This window comes from Cetorhinus maximus, chromosome 7 (assembly GCF_964194155.1).
Source record: "Cetorhinus maximus chromosome 7, sCetMax3.hap1.1, whole genome shotgun sequence".
Lineage (NCBI taxonomy): Eukaryota > Metazoa > Chordata > Chondrichthyes > Lamniformes > Cetorhinidae > Cetorhinus > Cetorhinus maximus.
This window is the reverse complement of record NC_135885.1, coordinates 52,626,161-52,648,696: the sequence shown is the minus strand read 5'-3', so window position 1 is coordinate 52,648,696 and position 22,536 is coordinate 52,626,161. Positions and strand designations below refer to the sequence as shown.

The following is a 22,536-nucleotide window of genomic DNA, read 5'->3' as shown; positions in this document are numbered from 1 at the left end:
ATCTATCTTATTGTGGATGGTCCACGCATTCAGATAGTGATTTTTTTTTTGCTACTATTCCCTGCATGGACCCTACTCTCTGATGCACCATTACCGTTAAACTTTTTGTCCCACTCAGCTTGTCTTTACCCATATTGATATAATTTCTTATTGCTACAACTTTTATCTTTGGAGTTCTTAATCTCCCTTCACTCAAACCCTCCTCCCCATTTGTTAGGTTAAAACCATTTTTCCTGACTCTGACAATATTTGCTGTTGCACTCTTATGTTTGTATGCTCTCTCTCTTCCTGTCACACTCTGGTTACCATTACCTGTGCTGCTACCCTGCACTATTGCCTTGTCCTTTCTCTTTAACTTGCCAAATCTCCCCTCCCGTGAACCAACCCTTTGACTATTTAGTTCAAAGTCCTCTCTAAAGCCCTAGTTATATGACTTGCCAGGACACTGGTTCAAGCCCAGTTCAGGCGAATAACATCTCAACAGTACAGCTCCCTCTTTCCCCAGTACTGGTGCCAGTGCCCCATAAATCAAAATCTATTCCCCCACACCAATCTTTGAGCCAGGCATTCAACTCTCTGATCTTATTTATCCCATGCAATTTGCTCATGGCTCAGGTGATAATCCAGGGATTATTTCCTTTGTGGTTCTGCTTTCACCAACTCACCAACCAATCACCTATCTGATCATCAAATTAACGCCTGAACACTCACCAGCTACTGGAGGCTGAAAAAAGGTATAAAAAGCAGCACCGCCTTCCCCATCTGCACCAAATTTCCACCTGCACCAAATTCCCAGTTTTGCACTCATCCTTCTTCGTCTCCATTCTGTGCAGTCGCAAAGCCTGTCTGTTTTTACATAAGGCTAGTGACTTCCACTCAAGTTGCAACTGCTAAGTCAGCTTCCTGTTATAGTAATTGACACCTATTCCGGCAACCATTTTGATTGTTTGACAGCTAATTGTCACTGCCAGGCAGTTATTAGTAAACTAGGCTTTTTAACTAGCTTGCAGTTTTAAAGTTCTAAATCAGAGACTACTTAATCTAAATTATAGCTTGAGAAAAACGTACCAGAGATATCCCACCTGCACTGAATTCCCAAGTTACCACTCATTCCTCGTCACACTCAGGCTCTGTTGTCTCCACTCTGTGCTCACACAGAGCACCACCCAAATTGTTTCTTGTAGGGACATTTTCATCTGCAGATAAGTGGCCTTATGATGATTTCCTGGTATCAATGTTTTATCACCAATACAAATGTTTCTCAGTACACTCAGACGGAATTGGTACTTACCCCCATTTTCCCTACTTTCAACATCAGGTGAAAGTGAAAGGAGAGAATACAACTTTGCTTTAAGAGGTGGTTAGATGATCAGACTTCGAATGAAAATGTAGCCATAAAGGTAAAATAGATTTAGAATGAAAGTGTAATCATAAGATATTCTTGCATTATTTTATATACCTGTAGTGGGCTTTAATTGTTTAATTTAAACTCAGCACAACAATCAATGTGACAAACATAATTATTAAAATGTTAAGAGGTCCTGTATGATCAGAATTGTGTGGTAATAGAGTTAGGACAAATTATTTCTTCAATGCATTCACAAACCAAAGGGGAACAGAATGCTTTACAGAATTCATTGATTTTAACTCCAGTTCCAGTGGCACGTATACATTGGCTTTATTGTGCAAATACAGTTCCATATATAAGTTCCATAACATATTCCACAAGGAAATCGATAATGCTATAGGCGATGAAGTGTTACAACAGATACTGCTACTGATACCACTGTTGAAAAAAGGACCTATCACTGATTTTTTTTTGCAGCCAGAACATGTCAAAATTAGTGTGCTAAGCAATTGTACATGACAAATTATATGTGAAACCATTTAATAAAGGATGACTGGTAATTCTTTAGTGTCACAACTGTATATCAATTTTCAGCCAAGAAATAACTACTCCTTTGACTATTTTCTTTATCTGATGGTAGATTTGTGCTTAGAACAGCTTTTGGTGATAGGTCAATTTATTTCTTCTTTGTTAAATGGCACACTGAGCAGCATTCTGCATAGCTGCATAAGCATTCATGACACATTGTCTAACTTGTTTGTAAAGATCATTCTCCATAGGGTAGCATCTTGTGCCTGTGGATAAATTGAGAAACAGAATTTAATGTATTACTTGATTCATGAATGGTTGCCTCAAAATGCTTCTGTTTGAGCACATCAACCTCTGAGGATTATAATTACTGCTTCAGTTTGGCCATGGCAAATTTGCTTAACATACTTGGGGAAAATACTTTCTTGAGTTATACAGCATTATACAAAATACATTTTAAATTATTAAGTAGCTGTGGTAATTAATAAGTTATAGACAATAATGCAAATCACATTTCCAATACAGCAACAACCAGAAGCATTTTCTGAAATGGAGTGCAACTTACTGTAAAATGAACGCCTTAAACTCTTTGCAACATATGCTTTTTCTATCATATCATAAAAAGAAACAATATTTTATTATGAAAATGATTTTGTAAATGCAGGATTTTCTCCATAGCCCTTCATTCATTGGTTATTATGTTTTTTCCTGACAGTACCTTTGCTTTAAAAACAAGTTCACTTATGTCTGCCTAATATACACCAATTCAGGAAACTGACAATATGACTTGTAGCTATCTGGGAGGTTTATATATCTTAATATTGTCTTAAATTGCATCTTGTTTATTTAATTGTTTTGCTATTGAGTCCAATGAAGTTGACACAATTAATCTGCCGATTGAATTGTTTTAGCAACTATCCTGTGTACGATCGAATGATACGTAAGAGGTTTGCAAAAGGAAGCAGGAGATACTGCCACTCACTGCCTTAAATTCATTGAAATGTGGTAATTGAGCAAGTGTAGCTCTAAGGAACTTCCTGTCCATTCCTCCATAGCAAAGTTTTGGCTGCAATTATCCCTCCGTGTCACCTCCACTAGTATCTTTGGAGGACCACATTAAGCTTTATACAGTCTGACATACACAGCCTTGAGTAACACACCAAAAATTATATTGAGAGGGCCAGAATTAATTAGAACTGGCTATAATGCAAGTGTAAACAATTATCTGAGAGGGTAAATTAATCACATGGTGTATTGCTAAGCATTGCTGACAAGGAACATCCCGGGTTCAATCGCTGGTCTGTGTTGTTTTAACTATTCTCAGTCAGGGTAGCACTTGTGGTATTACAGTTGATCTTAGTCAGTATTCCTACTCCTGACTGCCAACCGGCGACCTCCTCACATTTTGTTTTAATTGCTAGAACTATTTTTCTTTGAAAATTTTATTTTTAAAAAACCCACAGCACATAACAAGGAATTAAGTGAAAATTCAAAAAATAATTAAAGTTTACTTGCAACTCATGATTTCTCAGGTCAGCCCACTGGATATAAAACGTATCCTATTGGTCTTCATATGGTACCCTCTATATAGGCACACAATTAACTTTCAAATACTGAAAAAATGTCATTGGACTTCCCCAATTGCATGGAATTGCCTTTTTTACACTTTGTTTTAAATGGTCTCATTTACAATTTTCAATTGGTGTTCTATTTTAATGTTTTATATATTTATGTAAAATTAATATTTGGAGTATGATTGCTACTACATACAGGGAGATTTGATATAAATAGGGAGGTACCTTGAAAATTTGCAGAAGAGCTGCTACAAGCAATTTCCATCCAGTCATTTAAATACCTGAAAAAGCAGAAATCATTGTTCTTTCATGATTTACTCTGATACTTTGTCAATATTATATGTTGTACAAGGTAGACTTTTGTAGTCTCATGTCCGTCTTAAAATACTGCTCCAATTCTAGGGCGCTTCTTCTACCATCTGTCTCACACTCCTGAACAGGATGCAAAGTAAAGCTTGTCATCTAAATGATGATCTCTCACTCTCACATGCACCCTCTAACATTTTCTATTGTAACATAATTTTTTTATGTCTAACAAATCCTACTAAAGCCTCTTATTTTTCTAAATGCCAATGGACTATCTGACAAGGTCTTCATCTCCATACGGTTCAATTAACTTGACATCCAGAATCATTGCACAATCTTATATTCTAATTCATTCTTTCATAAGGCCTTCTTATCCCCTCTTTTTTTTCTTCTCTACAATCCTCAGAATCTTTAGAATCCAGGATTGGAATCATCCCAGATTTGCATTAAGTGCGACAGCGGGCGGGACAAAGAATGCTTTACCCGCCGGCTGCAATGGTGGCTTTTCATGCTTATTATTCCAATTCCACCTTTTAATCATGCATTCACAGGAAACACGCAGTTTCTCTGGTAGGCGGTCTCTGATTTGTTCACCACGCCGTCACCTCACTGCTTCCTCATGCTGGCCGCCAGATTTAAAATGTAGCTGCGTGCACACCTCTCAGTGCTTCCAGCCCAGGACTGCCAAACAGAAGACATGGCCCCAAAAGTCAAGAAGTCGGAATCATGCCCGCCGACTATTAAGAGGCCAATTAAGGTTATTAAAGGTGCAATTGTCTCCAACTTTTCGTGGTCCGTCCAACCTTACAGTTAGTGGATGGGCGAATCGGCCAGGCAGACTTTGTATTTTTCTTGAAACCTCATCAAAGGGCAGGATGAGGTTTCCGTTATTAAATGAAAGAAAAATAAAAATCTGTGGAGAGCATTTTTATTATGCATATGTTCAGGTGACTGATTGTGATGCTTGGAAATTTTTCCCTGTTTTTAAAAACTTTATTTAATGCTTTTCAGGTCTTCAGCTCCCTGAGGCAGCTCTCTGCCTCAAAGTTGCTAAAATAATGAAACCTGAAAAATAGGAACAGTGATAAAAAAAACATATTTTAATCATAATCCATACAAACCAGGTCAATATTTTCTCTTTTCTTCCTCTTCTCTAAAGGCAGGAACATTTGCAGGGGATAGATCACACAGCATGTTCTAGTACTTCATCAAAGCAGCTATTCCAAGTGTGAACCTTGGCAGCAAGTGATAGGGAACTATTTAGACATGACAGCAGAAGCTGAATCCACGGGCAGGATATTGAGTTCGGCGAGCGGAGGGTGGGGCCCGCTCGCTGACGCGTAAAATGATGCCAGATGACGTCGGGTGGAACTCCCAACATCACCCCACGTCATTTCAATTTTCAGGTTGGCGGGGGCGCAGCTGAATCAGCTGTGTGCCTGCCGACCTGTCAACGGCCAATTGAGGCCATTTAAAAACTAATTGAAGTAGTTAAAGGGCCTGCCCGTCCAACCTTAAGGTTGGCGGGCAGGCAGGAAGCCCTGGCGAGCTTCAGAAAAAACATGAAACTTCATCCATGGGCAGGATGAGGTTTCATGTAGGTTTTAAAAAATTTAATAAAAGTTTAATTAAAAGTGATGGACATGTCCCAACTCATGTGACAGTGTCACATGAGGGGACATGTCAGGGAAATTTTATTTTTCTATATTTCACATTTTTGAATTTGGCGCCAATCTCCCTGAGGCTGCACTTAGCCTCAGGGAGATGAATGTGCTGTTTCATGCGCATGCGCGAAAGAGCGCACTCTTGGCTTAGGGAATCCACCCCCCCACCCACACAGGGAGCGCATAGCACTTCCTGTCGGACATCACGCTGGGCAGGCCTTAATTGACCTGCCCACTTAAAATAAGACCATAAGACCATAAGACAAAGGAACAGAAATTAGGCCATTCGGCCCATCGAGTCTGCTCCGCCATTCAATCATGGCTGATAAGTTTCTCAACCCCATTCTCCCGCCTTCTCCCCGTAACCTTTGATCCTCTTACCAATCAAGAACCTATCTATCTCGGTCTTAAATACACTCAATGACCTGACCTCCACAGCCTTCTGTGGCAATGAATTCCATAGATTCACCACTCTCTGGCTAAAGAAGTTTCTCCTTACCTCTGTTCTAAAAGGTCTTCCCTTTACTCTGAGGCTGTGCCCTCGGGTCCTAGTCTCTCCTACTAATGGAAACATCTTCCCCACGTCAACTCTATCCAGGCCTTTCAGTATTCTGTAAATTTCAATCAGATCCCCCCTCATCCTTCTAAACTCCATTGAGTATAGACCCAGAGTCCTCAAACGTTCCTCATATGTTAAGCCTTTCATTCCTGGGATCGTTCTCGTGAACCTCCTCTGGACTCTCTCCAGGGCCAGCACATCCTTCCTGAGATACGGGGCTCAAAATTGCTCACAATATTCTAAATGTGGTCTGACCAGAGTCTTAAAAAGCCTCTGCAGCACATCCCTGCTTTTATATTCTAGTCCTCTCGAAATAAATGCCAACATTGCATTTGCCTTCCTAACTACCGACTCAACCTGCAAGTTAACCTTAAGAGAATCCTGGACTAGGACTCCCAAGTCCCTTTGCACTCCAGATTTCTGAATTCTCTCCCCATTTAGAAAATAGTCTATGCCTCTATTCTTCCTACCAAAGTGCATGACCTCACACTTGCCCACGTTATATTCCATCTGCCACTTCTTTGCCCATTCTCCTAACCTGTCCAAATCCTTCTGCAGCCTCCCCGCCTCCTCAATACTACCTGTCCCTCCACCTATCTTTGTATCATCTGCAAACTTAGCCAGGATGCCCTCAGTTCCTTCATCTAGATCATTAATGTATAAAGTGAAAAGTTGTGGTCCCAACACTGACCCCTGCGGAACTCCACTAGTCACCAGCCGCCATCCTGAGAAGGACCCCCTTATCCCCACTCTCTGCCTCCTGCCAGACAGCCAATCTTCTATCCATGCTAGTACCTTGCCTCTAACACCATGGGCTCTTATCTTACTGAGCAGCCTCCTGTGCGGCACCTTGTCAAAGGCCTTCTGGAAGTCCAAGTAGATAACATCCATTGGCTCTTCCATCATCTAATCACCCACCATCAACATCCTGGAGTCACCATTGATCAAAAACTCAACTGGACCAACCATATAAATGCTGTGGCTACTAGAACAGGTCATAGGCTGGCTTGAGACCTGAGACTCCTAAATCACCAAAGCCTCCCCCCTACCTACAAAGCTCAAATCAGAAGTGTGATGGCATACTCTCCACTTGTGTGCAGCTGGAGTAGCACTCAAGAAAGTCAACACCATCCAGGACAAAGCAGCCTGCTTGATCAGCAACCCCAATTCACCAGTTTAAACATCCAGTCCCTCCACCACCAGTATACCATGACTGTAGAATGTATGCTCTACAGAATATATTCTAGTAAATTGCCAAGCTTGTTCAGCAGTAAGTCCATCATTTAGGTGAACACCATCGCTTCTCCCTTTATCTAGAATGGACTGGAATACAAAAGGGGAAGTTATACTTCAGTTTAATGGAGCCTTGGAAAGAACCAATTTAAAGCATTGCATTCAAAGCTTTGCACGCACCTAAGGAAGGATGTATTAGAGTTGCAGCAAGGGACAGTACGGATTTACCAAAATGATACTGAGTTTAAAGGATTAAATTATGAGGAGAGGTTGCATAAATCTGGGATATATTAGATTGAGTTCAGAAGATTGAGGGGTGATCTAATGAGGTGTGTAAAATAATTCAGATATGGAGAAGCTATTTCCTCTGGTAGGGGATCAAGTGAAAGGTGTCACAATCTTAAAATTAGAGCTTGGTCATTCACGATTGAAATCAGGAATCACTTTTCATATTAAAGGTAGTGCAATTCTCGCCCCCAAAGGTCCTGGATGCTGGCTTAATTGAAATTTTAAAGACTAGATTGACAGATTTTTAGATGAGGAGGAATTTCTTCACTCAAAGTGTTACGAATCTTTGGAATTCTTTACCTCAGAGGGCTCTGGATGTTCAATCATTGAGTATATTCAAGGCCGAGGCTGAGATGTAGATTTTTGGACACGACGATGGGGAAGAAAAGTGGCATTTGTGATAGAAGATGCAACTTGATTTTCTTGAATGGCAGAGCAGCCTCAAATGTCCTACTCCTGCTTTTATTTCTTATGTTCTTATCAGGTAAGGCATCAAAGGATTATGGTTCAAGACAGGTAAATAGATTTGAATCACAGATCAACACCCACTTCCCAAGAGCAATTCGTGCTGGGCAACAAATGCCAGCATTACCAGCAGTGTCCATATCCTGAGAATGAGAAAAAAAACTGGTACGTCCTCTCACTGTATTCAAAGTTATTATAATAATCACTGAATAATAATTTGGACATGATTCACAGGAGAGTGCAATAATAGAATTGTTTTTTGGCTCTAATGCAGATTTACAATTAAACGTCTTAGACATATTACAAAGATGTGCTTTGTCCACCTAACTAGTCCCAAGAACTATAACAATAATTTATGTATCTGAAACAAAATAAGGTTGACTTACTTCTCAAAATTCAATGCATTGGTCCACTCAAGTAGTTCATCCACCTCCCAATCGAGGACTGCATTAGGGCCATTCTGCTCTACACTGTTGATTACTCCTTCTGTTGCTCTGTGCACCAGGACAGCTGCATTTGGATCCAGTGTCTGGGCCTGCAGCATGCCCTCATGGTACCTGGAAGACATTAAATAAACTAACATGAAAAGCAGAGCTCTGTTGCTCTTTTGTATTGTGACTACAAAACCTGCAATGGGTTGGAGAAATTTCTCATTAATTTACTGATCCTCCCACCTTGTGCAAAAGGAGGAAGCTCAACTGGATAGCATCACTAGTAGGAGTTTTTTCTGCTCCCATCTCCTTAGCCTCAAGCACCTTGAATGTTGCCTAGACAGCATTGTGTAGTGGAACAATGGAATTGGGATCCACAGGGGTGACCTGAAAAAAATGGGCTGTATGGTGGGGCTCCTGGAGAGTGAGCGGGATAACTCTGAGGTGGGCACCCCACATATTTTACATACCCCCTGCCAAAAACACATCTGGCAGGGGGCTGTAAAATCCAGCCCACAGATTCTAGCATTTTCCCAATGATAGATGTTAGGCTAACTTGCCTATAGTTTCCTGCATTCTGTCTCCCACATTTCTTGAACAGAGGTGTTACATTTGCAGTTCAAATCTGCTAGGACCTTTCCAGAATCTAAGGAATTTTGTAAGATTACAACCAAATATATCCACTATCTCTGCAGCCACTTGTTTTAATATACTAGGATGTAGGCCATCAGGTCCAGGGGCCTTCTCAATCTTTAGTCCCATTTCTTTTTCTCTAGTGATCGTGATTGTTTTAAGTTCCTCCCTCCCTTTAGCCTCTTGATGTTTTACTATTCTTAGGATGCTTTATGTGTCTTCTACTGTGAAGATGGATACAAAATACTTGTGCAAATATTCTGCCATTTCCTCATTTCCCATTATTAATTCCCCAGTCTGATCCTCTAAGGGACTAATGCTCACTTTAGCTACTCTTTTCTTTTTTATATACTTGTAGAAGTTTTTCCTATCTGTTTTTATATTTCTTGCTAGTTTTCTCTCAAACTCCAATTTCTCCCTTTATTACTCTTTTAGTGGCCCATTTGCTGGTTTCTAAAATGTTCCCAATATTCTGGCCTACCACTAACCTCAGCATTTTATGCTTTTTTGTTCAATTTGATACCATACTTAACTTACTTACTTAGTGCCAGATGGTTCATCCTTTTCATAGAGTCTTTCTTTCTCACTGCAATATATCTTTGTTGAGGGGTATAAAATATCTCTTTAAACATCTGCCACTGCTTCTCAGCCTCTTCTCTTTTAACTTATTTACCAAATCCACTTTAACCAACTCTCTCTCCATACCTTTGTAATAGTCTTTATTTAAGTTTATGACACTTGTTATGGACTCACATTTCTCACTCTCAAACTGACTGTGAAGTTCTATCATGTTATGATCACTTTCGCCTAGAAGATCCTTTGCTATGAGGTATTTAATTAATACTGATTCATTACACATTACCGGATCCAAAATAGCCTGTTCCCTGATAGTTTCTTTGAATCTGTCCCGCATACACTCTATGAACTCATCCACCAGGCTACTTTTGCCATTTTGATTTGTCTAATCAATGTAAAGATTAAAGTCAGCCATGAGTATTGCAGTACCTTTCTTGCAAACACCCATAATTTCTTGATGTATACTCTGTCCTACTGTGTAGCAACTGTTGTGGGACCTATAAATTACCCCCACCAGTGACTTATTTCCTTTGCTATTTCTAATCTCCACCCAAACTGATTCTATGTTTTTTTTATTAATCTATGGAATGTGGGCTTCACTGGCTGGGCTAGCATTTATTGTCCATCCCTAATTGCCTTTGATAAGGTGGTGGTGAGCTGCCTTCTTGAACCACTGCATTCCATGTGGTGTAGGTACACCAACAATGCTGTAAGGAAGGGAGTCCCAGGATGTAGACCCAGCGACAGTGAAGGAACGGCGATATATTTCCAAGTCAGGATGGTGAGTGACTTGGAGGGGAACTTCTAGGTGGTGGTGCCGTCCTATCTATTTGCTGCCCTTGTCCTTCTAGGCGGTAGCATTGTGGGTATGGAAGGTGCTGTATAAAGAGCCTTGGTAAGTTCCTGCAGTGCATCTCGTAGATGGTGCACACTGCTGCCACTGTGCGTCGGTGGTGGAGGGAGTGAATGTTTGTGAATGGGGTGCCAATCAAGTGGGCTGCTTTGTCCTGGATGGTGTCAAGCTTGAATGTTGTTGGAGCTGCACTTATCCAAGCAAGTGGAGAGTATTCCATCACATTGCTGACTTGTGCCTTGTAGATGGTGGACAGGCTTTGGGGAGTCAGGAGATGAGTTACTCACCACAGTATTCCTAGCCTCTGACCTGCTCATATAGCCACAGTATTTATATGGCTAGTCTAATTCAGTTTCTGGTCAATGGTAACTCCCAGGATGTTGATATTGAGGGATTCAGTGATGGTAATGCCATTAAATGTCAGGGAGCGATGGTTAGATTCTCTCTTGTTGAAGATTGTCATTACCTGGCACTTCTGTGGCACAAATGTTATTTGCCACTTGTCAGCCCAAGGCTGGACATCGTCCAGATCTTGCTGCATTTGGACATGGACTGCTTCAGTTTCTGAGGAGTTGTGAATGGTGTGGCACATTGTGCAATCATTAGTGAACATCCCCACTTCTGATCTCATGTGAACCCTCCCCCCCACTATTTAGTTTAAAGCCTATCTACAGCCCTAGTTATATGATTCACTGGATACTGGCTCCAGTTCAATTTTGGTGAAGGCCATCCCAAAGGTACAGCTCCCTGTTTCCCCAGCACTGATGCCAGTGCCCCTTGAGCTGAAACCCATTTCTCCCATGCTAATCTCTGAACCACGCATTCAACTCTTTGATCTATGCCAATTTGATCATGGTTCAGGGGGTAATCTTGAGATTATTACCTTTGTGATTCTGCTTCTTAATTTAGCTCCTAGCTGCTAGATACTACACTGCCCCCTACTACAACTACATTCTTCCTAACTCTCCCCACTTGAATGGTGCCCTGCACTTTGGTGCTGCAATCAATTGCTCATTCTCCCTGGAGTCCCTGATCTTGTCCATGACTTGTCTTGATACCTTCATGGATTTGTGTATGTGAACCCCAGGTCTCTACCTGTTCTTGCATCCCCTTTCAAATTGTATCATTTAGTTTATATTGCCTCTCCTCATTCTTTCATATACCACTTCACATGGTTCTGCATTAAATTTCATGTCATGTGTCTGCGTATTTCACCAGTTTGTCTTTGTCCTATCTCAATGGAGGAAAGGGGTGGTCAACTGCGCCAAAGGCTGCAGAGAAACTGAGGAGGACGAGGGAGAGATAATGCATCCTGATCACAGTCATGATCACAGAGAATACCATTTGGTTAGGGCTGTTGCAGTGCTGTGGCAAGTAAAAAAACCTTTCTGAAACAATTGAAACATTGAGTTGTGGGAAAGATGGATATAGATTGGGGAGTCAACACTACATTCACAAACGCAAACTCCAACAACTTATTGTTGCCAACGCCCATCCAGGACACTCCACCCTTTCCCGTCCCTCTGACCCCATCCCTTCTTCTAATCCCAGCCCTTGCCATGCCCTCTGACCTTCTCCTCTTTGATACTGAACGTTCTGTACTCAGCAAAGGACTCAGTTTCATACCCTTACGCCCTCACTTCAATGAATTTATGAATTTCAGGCTCGGTGCGATGCTGAACTCTTCTTCTGCCACCTACGTCTCCATGCTCACTTCTTTGGGCAGGAGTCCTCCCCCCGTTCAACTGATCCTTTCACCCGCCTCCAGTATTCTCCCTCCAACTGGACCCCTCCCTCTGACCTCTTACATGCTCTTAATCTTTTCATTGAGAACTGTTGACATGACATCAGCCATCTCAAATTCTCTGCCCTTCTCACCCACTCTAACCTGTCTCCTTCTGAACTTGCTGCACACCATTCTCTCAGGCCCAACCTTGACTTTGTAATCAAACCTGCCAGCAAGGGTGGTGTTATTGTTGTCTGGTGTACTGGCCTCTACCTCGCAGAGGCTGAGCACCAACTCTCAGACACTTCTTCCTGCCTTCCCTTGTACCATGACTCCACCACCGAACATCAGGCCATTGTTTCCAGGGCTGTCACTGACCTCATCTCCTTTGGAGATCTTCCCTCCACAGCTTCCAACTTCATAATTTCCCAACCCCGGGCAGCCCGCTTCTACTTCCTCCCCAAAAACAACAGGACTATCCCAGTAGACTGATTGTGTTAGCCTGTTCCTGCTTCACTGAACTAATTTCTTGCTATCTTGACTCTATTCTCTCTCCCCTTGTCCAGTCTCTTCCCACCTACATCCGTGATTCCTCTAATGCTTTACGTCATATCAACAATTTCCAGTTCCCTGGCTCTCACTGTGTACGTCCAATGCCTCTACACCTCCATCCCCCACCAGGATGGTCTGAGGGCTCTCCATTTCTTCCTTGAACAGAGGCCTGAACAATCCCCATCCACCACTATTCTCCTCTGCCTAGCTGAACTCACTGAATAATTTCTCCTTAAACTTGTCTCACTTCCTCCAAATAACAGGCATGGCTATGGGTATCCACATAGGCCCCAGTTATGCTTGACTCTTTATGGGGTATGTGGAACATTCCTTGTTCCAATCCTACTCTGGCCCCCTCCCACAACTCTTTTTTCGGTACATCGACGACTGTATTGGTGCCACTTCATGCTCTTATCTGGACCTGGAAAAATTTATCAATTTTTCTACCAATTCCTTCCCCTCTATCACCTTCACATGGTCCATCTCCGACACGTCCCTTCCCTTCCTTAACCTATCTGTCTCCATTTCTGATGATAGACTGTTCACCAATATTCATTACAAGCCCACTGACTCCCACAGCTACCTCGACTACAGCTCCTCACACCCTGTTTCCTGGAAGGATTCCATCCCATTCTCTCAGTTCCTTTGCCTCTGTCGCATCTGTTCCGATGATGCCATCTTCCAAAACAGCGCATCTGACATGTCTTCCTTCTTCCTTAACTGAGGTTTCCCACCCACGGTGGTTGACAGGGCCCTCAACTGTGTCCGGCCCATCTCCCGTGCCTCTGCTCTCACACCTTCCTCTCCTTCCCGGAACCACGATAGGGTCCCCCTTCTCCTCACTTTTCACTCCACCAGCCTCCACATTCAAAGGATCATCCTCTGCCATTTCTGCTACTCTAGCATGATGCTACCACCAAACACATCTTACCCTCACCCCCTCTGTCAACATTCTGTAGGTAACATTCCCTCCGGGACACCCTGGTCCACTCCTCCATCACCCCCAACACCTTATCCTCTTCCCAGGGCTCCTTCCCATGTGATTGCAGAAGGTGCAACACCTGCCCCTTTACCTCCTCCCTCCTCACCGTCCAAGGGCCCAAACACACCTTTCAGGTGAAGCAGCGCTTCACTTGCACCTCCATTCACTGCTCCCAATGCGGTCTCCTCTTCACTGGGGAGACCAAACACACACTTTGCGGAATACCTTCGGTCTATCTGTCCACAAGCATGACCCAGACCTCCCTGTCGCTTGCCATTTCAACACACCATCCTGTTCTCATGCCCACATGTCTGTCCCTGGCCTGCAGCAATGTTCCAGTGAAGCCCAACGCAAACTGGAGGAACAGCACCTCATCTGCCGAATAGGCATTTTACAGCCTTCCGGACTTAACATTGAGTTCAACAACTTCAGATCATGAACTCTCTCCTCTATCTTCAACCTTTTTTTAATCCCTTTTTGATATTTATTTTTATTTTTTATTTACTTATTTTTATTCATTCATTAGTTGTTTTATCCCCCTTGTTATCCCTTTTCCTATCCTTTTTTGCCCCAACCACCACCCCTCCCCCCACTCGTCTCACAAAAGGGCCATCTGTCACTTGTTCTATGTTGTTCTTTCAGAGGGCTGACCCTTGTTCTGCTATTCACACATTCTGCTTTCTTACCATTATGCCACTAGCAGCACCTTCTTTAGCCCTTACCACTACCATTAACACTTCCTTTGTCTTGTGTCCATGACATCTTTGTCAATCTCTCCTTAGCCCCCACTTATTGCTGACCTTTTATCCAGCTTCACCTGCTCCACCCCTGCCTTAAATAGTATAAATTCCATCACATATCTACTTCTCTTTAACTCTGAAGAAGAGTCAAAAGGATGAAACGTTAACTCTGTTTCTCTCTCCACAGATACTGTCAGACCTGCTGAGTTTTTCCAGCATTTTCTGTTTTTATTTCAGATTTCCAGCATCTGCAGTATTTTGCTTTTATTTTACGTTCATAAACTTGTTGGGTTGTGGTTTGGGGCAATAGACAATAAGGATTATAAAGAAAGGCAAGGGGGCGCTTGAAGGACACAGAAGAATTAAAGGAGTTAGGGGAAGATGCTGAGAGTGATTTGGTGATGCTGCGACTTGGGCGGGGTTTGTTATGGAAAACTTAAGAAAGGAAAGCTTCAGTAAGGTGCTTTCTATGTCAAGTTTCAGTCAAAGCCAGGTTGTCAATGCAATCATCAACAATAAGGTTGTGGATGGCAAGGACCTTGTTTTGAGTGAATGGATACACTAAAAGGAAATGTGGATAATGCAGTGATTATTGACTCACTGGCAGTGTTGGATGGGGAAAGCAGGTTAGGAAAGAGGTAGGCAAGGTTAGTCCCAGTGAGAGTACACTAAGTGGGAAGGTCAATGAGAGAGATGGTAGCTGGCACCCAACCAAGGAGATTTAAGCCTGGAACTGTGGCAGGGAAGAAGGAAGGTGGAGGAGTGGCGACGGGTTCAGAAATAGATTAGCAGGGCAATGTACTCAAGAGGAGGAGAAGGGAAGAATAATATTATTGGGTGACATGAGGAGGAGGAAGCAAGAGGCAAGGGTCCAAGAAGGGGTGAAGGGAGAGAAAAAAAAGGAGATAGTACTAATGGGCTGAAGTTCCAAGCAGTATCCAAAATGCACACATAGAAGACACAAAAAATATTCCAGGAATAGTAGTGAACCAAGGGTCTAGTGAAAATGAGGAAGTTAGAGATATTATTGGTAAAGAAATAGTAACATAGGGAAGGATATACACCTTTGAGGGAGTACAACTAAGTTTCATTAGACTGATTCCTGGGATGAGGGGATTATCCTGTGAGAACTGCTTGAGTAAAATGGCCTATATTCCCTAGAACTTAAAGGAATGGAAGGTGATCTCATTGAAACATATAAAGTTCTTAAGGGGCTTGATAGGGTAGATACTGGGAAGACGTTTGCCCTGGCTGTGGAGTCTAGAACTTGGAGTCACAAGCTCAGAATGATGAGTCATCCATTTAGGACTGAGGTGAAGAGAAATTTCTTCACTCAAAGGGTTGTGGATCTATGGAATTTGCCACCTCAGAGATTGTGGATGTTCAATCGCTGAGCATATTCAAGTCAGAGATCAATATGATTTTGGAAACTAAGGGAATTTAGGGGTATAAGGATAGTGCGAAAAGGTGAATTTGAGATATAAGATCAGTCATGATTGTATGAATGGCAGGACCGGCTCAAAGAACTGATTGGCTACTCCTGCTCCTATTTCTTATGTTCTTGTGTTCTTATGAATGAATGCAGATTCATGTTACATGAGTACATCAGAGATTAGGAGAAACATCCTGATCGTAATCAAACCTTCCCCTTACACCAGGTGCTATGAATCAGATGGATCAAAAATTGCTGTTCTTGGCGCATTAAATATTTTAATGCCACAATAAAATGTAACAATATCTAATTAACTGACTAGCAGCCTACAAGTGCGAAACTTCACCGAATCAACATTACCTCACCAAACAATGAATCACTCCACAAAACAAGACCCACAAATTCAACAGAAGTTGTCTTTTTTTTAATTGAGGCTCCCTCTGTAGGTTCACAGGGTAAAGGCATCAAACCCTGGTCTGTCCTGTGATGATCCACTGGGTGAAGGCACCAACTCCTGGGGCAGAATTTCGCCCATGTTGGGCAGGTTTGGCGGGGGTGGGCGGTCGGGAAGCTGACCGCTGCCCGCGATCTGGACTGGAGGGCGATTTCACGCTGGTGGGCCAATTAAGGTCCGCCTAGCGTGAAACGCGAGCAGCTGCGCTCAGTGCTGCCTGTGCGGGTGGGGGGAGGCAGGCAAGCGGGGCAAGCATGACCTTCATGCACTTCATAATCACCCTGAGGCATGGAGCTGCCTCAGGGAGATGAGGAGTTATAAAAAAATTAAGGAAAATAGAAATGCAATGAAACATGTCCCTCATGTGACTCTGTCACATGAGCAGGGACGTGTTATTAATTAAATTTCAAAGCTTTTATCTTATTTTTATTTACTTTTGGAAACCGCAACCCGCCCTTCGATGAGGTTTCCAAAAAAATGCAAAGGCTGCTTGGCCTTTTCGTCTGCCTGCCCACCGTAAGGTTGGATGGGCAGCGAAAAATTTAAGTTAATTGATTGTCTACTGGCCTTAATAGGCCTTTTAATTGTCGGTGGGCATGCTGCCGATTCCGGCATGCGCCCGCTGACCGAACTGCGACTATTCGTTGACGTCGGCATGCTAGGCTGACCTCAACGCGCGTCATTTCACACTCGAGCGGGTCGGGCGCGCACCTGCCCGCTGAGCTAAAACTTTTGCCCTTGGCTTATGCCAAATGACTTGAGGGACATCCCATCTAAGTCAGTTTCATTTGTGGATCTATGGAATTTGCCACCTCAGAGATTGTGGATGTTTAATCGCTGAGCATATTCAAGTCAGAAATCAATAATGATTTTGGAAACTAAGGGAATTTAGGGGTATTAGGATAGTGCGAAAAGGTGAATTTGAGATATAAGATCAGTCATTCGTTGACTCAGCGCCCGACCCGCTCGAGTGTGAAATGACGCGCGTTGAGGTAAGCCTAGCATGCTGACGTCAACGAATGACTGATCTCAAGAGTAAACTCGCACTCAACGTTAAGACTCAAATATGAATGATAGTTGTTTGGGTAAGAGTCAGCGAGCAACTACTGTCCTTGCAAAGAATCAATCACTTTCTGGCGAGGTGGGAGAGAAGAAAACTGAGAGAGATGAAAAATAAAGTGGTGCAAGTAATAACTGCCTTTCCTCAATCCTTTAACATTTTGCTAAAGATTGCTGAAACTTCAGTTGGGTAGCAGGCACAATGTCTAACTTTGAATGTTTTTCTTTGTCTCCAGCAAAGGTTAGGTACTCCAGGACTACCTATTGCTTCTAATGGTTGCATATACATTTGTTCAAACTCACATCTTTTTCATCCACTCAATTTTTCTTTGCTTTCGCTTTCTCATGACCTCTTGCCTTCTCTGGAGTTTGCAATGATGAAATGTTGTTGTCTTTCTGTTAGGCTCAAACTCCATATAATCAGTAGTGGTTACAAAGCACTGAACAAAAGATGAAATAAAGTTATTGAATATGCAATTAATGAATAAAACTCTCATGCATGAATCAATAAAAGCAGATTTTGAATATTGCTGAAAAGAGAGATATGTTCCCAAAGCTTTTCATCTTGCAGTCATTGGGACCAATGCAAGCATGCCAAAGTTCAAACAATCACAATTTATACTACAGGAGAAAAGGGTGCTGATTGGTTGGGAAGTCAATTCTGATTGGCTGAGGCATTGCCATAGAGAAAACAAGGGTAACTATAGGCTCCCCAAGGCTTGCACATATTCCTTTTATTTAAAAGAATGGGTCCCTGCATATGAATGTATAGCGAGTGTAAATGAACCATCTTATGAGCTTGACTGATTATCTTAAATAGGTTGTTAGTGTAGCTATTAGTGCACTCAGGATTGTTCAGTAAGTGTTGCCCAATTGTGGAATCACAACTAACAGTAGACGTCTTGTCTTGGATTTTGCAAGTAGAGTCTGGTTCAGTATGGTCTGTATTCTGCCTAGTACGAACAACCAAAGGAATATGCTGTTTAATTCGATCAGCCAATCGCTGGGGCATACGGCCTATGTACCTGGCATTGCACTGGCACTGAAATTCATACACGATGTTGCTCAATTGTGTGGTAGGCAGAATGTCTTTTTGGACTAACAGCAGCATCCTGTTTGTGGAAAAAAACACTCGTGTAGCCACTGCAAAGTAGCAGCATAAAACGGTTTGCCTAACCCGTTGTTTAAATTACTTCGGTTGTTTGTAAAAGGCAGAGTACAGAATGTACTCAACCAGCTCGTGCTTGCAAAACCCAAAACAAAACCCCTACTGTGAGATATGATTCCGTAATTGGGCAGCACTTACTGAACAATCCCGAGTGCCCTAATATCTATACTAACAACCAATTTAAGATAATCAGTCAAGCTAGTTTGCTAGGAGTGATATACATTCATACGCATGGACCAGTTCTCTGCAAACAAAAGGAATATGTTCAAGTCTTGCACCTTTTTGAATTACCTGGAGCTTGGGGAACCTCTAATCCCCTGTTGCTTTCTCCATGGCAATGCCTCAGCCAATCAGAGTTAACTTGCCAACCAATCAGCACCCTTTTCTCCTGTAGTATAAATTGTTGTGATCATTTGAAATTTGGTATTCTTGCATTTGTCCTGACGAGTGCTAGATGAAAATCTTTGGTGACATGTCTCTCTCTTTTCAGCAATATTCAAGTTCTGTACTACCAAGCAACTTTTGTGGATAACATTAACTCAAGCTGGATAGGATTTTCTTCTATTGAGTCATAAGGCAGAGATAACACATGCATCATGGACTATTACATAGAATTAGATAGAAAGTACAACATAGAAACAGGTGGTTCAATCTAACCAATCATTCATACCCTCCATATGAGCAATAATCCTAATCCCATGTACCCATCCTATACCCATTTACCTTTATTCCTGTTTTCCTTCAACTGCCTATTTTAACTCATTGTTAACTGTGTACATGGTCGCTTCTTCAATCACTAACTGCACTACCTCATAAATCACTGCATAAAAAAAGTTTCTGTCACTGTCTAGGGGTCCTTTAGTGAATCACATTAAGCCTACATAGTGCCATAAATGAATTCCTCCTCCACTCCAATGTTTATTCATCCAATTGGGGTGGGGTGGGGGGAACTAACACAGATTGCACAGGTTTGTCTTGGTAAAAGAGGGCAAAGCATAAATCAGATGAGAGTGTGCACGAACAAAGTAGCATTATTTGTGTTTTTTTATTTACTAAACAATTAAAAAAGCCTTCATAGCATGGCACCAGTTTGTCAAACAATAGCATCAGTGATATGCAATCTTGAATTTTGGCTAGAACTATTTTTGAATGCTCCTAACAACAAATACACAGAAGGGTAATGGTAGGATCTTACTTACGCTTAGCTGTAACCATAATACCACAGGATTAATCTTATATACACTCAGTTGTCTTTTTATTACCTTAGAATTAATCTTATTTATATACACTCAGCTATAACCATCCTCCCTCAGGATTAACTTTATATATGCTCATTAGACACCACCTGTGTCTGGTGCTTACACAGCTCTTATGTTATCATACAATCTCAACATGTTGGCCCAGAGTTTGTGGTCAGTGGTCTCTGGCAAGAATTTCACCTCCATCACAATGCAGTGGTACCGCAACTGATGGCAGCATTCTTTATGCACATTCCCAGTTGGAACTTGGAATGTTGTCATCAGGCTATCCAAGTAGCCAATCACATTAAAGGATTTTTACAGACACACAAATAGGAAACAAAAAGCACTAAAATAAAATCACTTTAAAAAATGTTTTGCATTGTGCAAATTAAAGATTGGGACACACATCTGTGATGAATGTAGAAGCTAAAATAGTCTAAAACATATTTTGAAAAATTAATAAATTTAGCTTCAAAAATCTACTAACTAATTATTTAACAGCATTCCAGAAATATATAGGACAGAAATTTCCCCTTGTTGGGTGGGCATGGTGGGCAGTCCCGGGTGCGGCTGCGAAACCAACCGCCGCCCGCCATTGGGCTCCGGCCACAATTTCACACTGGCTGGCCAATTAACGGTCAGCCAGCATGAAATGTGCGCTGGGAGCCTCAGCACTCCTTGGGTGGGGGCGGGAGGAGCGCGAGCATTTAGGTGTGCGCATGTGTGGGGGAGCGTGCACTGACAGCTCCCTGAAAGCACAGAGCTGCCTCAGGGACCGGATGGATTTTAAATACAAAAATAAATTTTTAACATACAAGATAAACATGTCCCCACATGTGGCTCAGTCACATGAAGACAGACATGTGAAAAAGGATGTTAAAAATTCTTTATTCTTTTTAGTAAGCGCTGGAAACCTCATCCCATCTACGGGTGAGGTTTTGTTAAAAATGCAAAGGCCGCCTGGCTGATTTGCCCGCCCGCTAACCGAACATTGAGCGGGCAGCGAAAAATGCAGCTTTATTAGTTACTTAAGGACCTTAATAGGCCTCTCAATTGCTGGCGGGCACACTGCCGCATCTCGCACGCGCCCGGCGACCAAAAGATTGCGAGAGTGTGCAATAACGTTGGGACGCTCACCCGACGTCATCGCACACTATTTCACTCCTGTTCAGGTCGGGCGCATGCCCACCCTTAAGATGAAAAGTTCTGCCCATAATTATTTTTCAGGGTCAGTTCTGTTGTTCATCCAATTTTATTAATTACAACTCTGTTAAAAACTCAGTTACACCCGATTGAACAAGCTGTAACTTTATATGAGGTTTCTAACGGTGATGTGGGAGCAATAAAGTTGAAGTTCTAACTGATTCAATGCTTTCAGGCTCCGGAGGTGGTTCACAGTGCAGCCTGTGTCAGAACGCTGAGTGATAGACTGCAACTTCAGGGTTTGCATGCTAATCTGCACGCACTCGACATTTTTAAGTTGTGGTCAGCTTCAGGGAGGTAATGACGGAGAATGCTGACAGTTCACCATCACCCCCCTGGAGCAAAATCCGGGCACTTCAGGATGAGGCTTCACACATACTCAGCTTCACCAGCCTGCCGCATGGTGGAAGTCATATACACTCAGCTATCAGCATTTCACTTAAGGATGAACCTCACATACCCTAATTCTCATCACTCACTTTAGGTCCAATCCCCTAAATTAAATTCTTCTGTATTGATCTGTCCTCTGCTTATGTCCACTTAGAACATTAAGTGCATTCCAACAACAAAAGAAGATCCCTGAACTAATTTAACAATCCAAGTCTTTTTTTTGCCTAATGTTTGTCCATCACAGTTATGCTCATCCAAACAATTCCTGCACACATCTCAATTGTTAGATCAATAGCCCTGTAAACTGAGATCTCCTAGCAGGTTATATACATTCAGTTTATTCCTTTTAGCGATTGGAAAATTGCTTCTTTACCTTCTCTGAAAGACTTCTCCAGCCATTATTCTCCATTCGCTTGTACCATCCACTGCGATCATCTTCCTGATTTTTTACAGGGTTACGGTTGTGAATTTGCCTGGGTAGTTTCTGTTTGACAGCAGGATGAGTATAATCTTTGGGACTGTTTGCACATATATCCACGATTGGTCGATGAGTGAATATTTTGTAGTAGATTTTTGGAGGAAATGTTTCCTATAAACCAGAGCAGGATGAAAAAGAAAAAAAGACCACATTTGGTTAGCACTTTTTCATGACTACAAGACATCCCAAAACACTTTACATGACGTACTTTTGAAGTGCCGTAATATGGGAAATGTGGCAGCCATTTGTGTACAGCAAACTCCACAAACAACAATGTGATAATGGCCAGAATTCGCTTTTGTGATGTTGGTAGAGGGATAAATATTAGCCAAGACACCAAGGATAACTCCATGGCTCTTATTTGAAATAGTGCCATGGCATTTTTTATGTCCACATGAGAGGGAAGATTGGACCTCAGTTTACCTCTCAACTAAAAGGCTCTGACAGTGCAGCACTTCCTCAGTACTACACTGGAGTATCAGCATTGATTTTTGTGCTTAAGACCTGGAGTGGGACTTGAACCTACAGCTTTCTGGTTCAAAGGCAAATTTGCAACCATGTGAGCCATATCTGACATAGTAAATGTAAGCTCAGTTTCTGATGCCCTTTTTTTTCTGAAAATATCTGCCTTGGAACTGAATACAATTCACAAG

General features: G+C 42.2%; 1 protein-coding gene across 1 annotated transcript in view; it reads right to left on the bottom strand.

Moving 5' to 3' along the window:
- Positions 1-1,655: 1,655 nt before the first annotated feature.
- c7h11orf65 (chromosome 7 C11orf65 homolog) overlaps positions 1,656-22,536 on the bottom strand; it is a 72,843-nt gene continuing 51,962 nt past the window's right edge. Inside the window, exons 6-10 of the mRNA XM_078544864.1 lie at positions 21,779-21,994; positions 17,707-17,843; positions 8,352-8,522; positions 3,676-3,731; positions 1,656-2,142 (exon numbers count right to left, since the gene is read on the bottom strand). Coding sequence (XP_078400990.1) covers positions 2,039-2,142; positions 3,676-3,731; positions 8,352-8,522; positions 17,707-17,843; positions 21,779-21,994 — 684 coding nt within the window. The 3' untranslated portion in view covers positions 1,656-2,038. The remainder of the gene's footprint in view (positions 2,143-3,675; positions 3,732-8,351; positions 8,523-17,706; positions 17,844-21,778; positions 21,995-22,536) is intronic.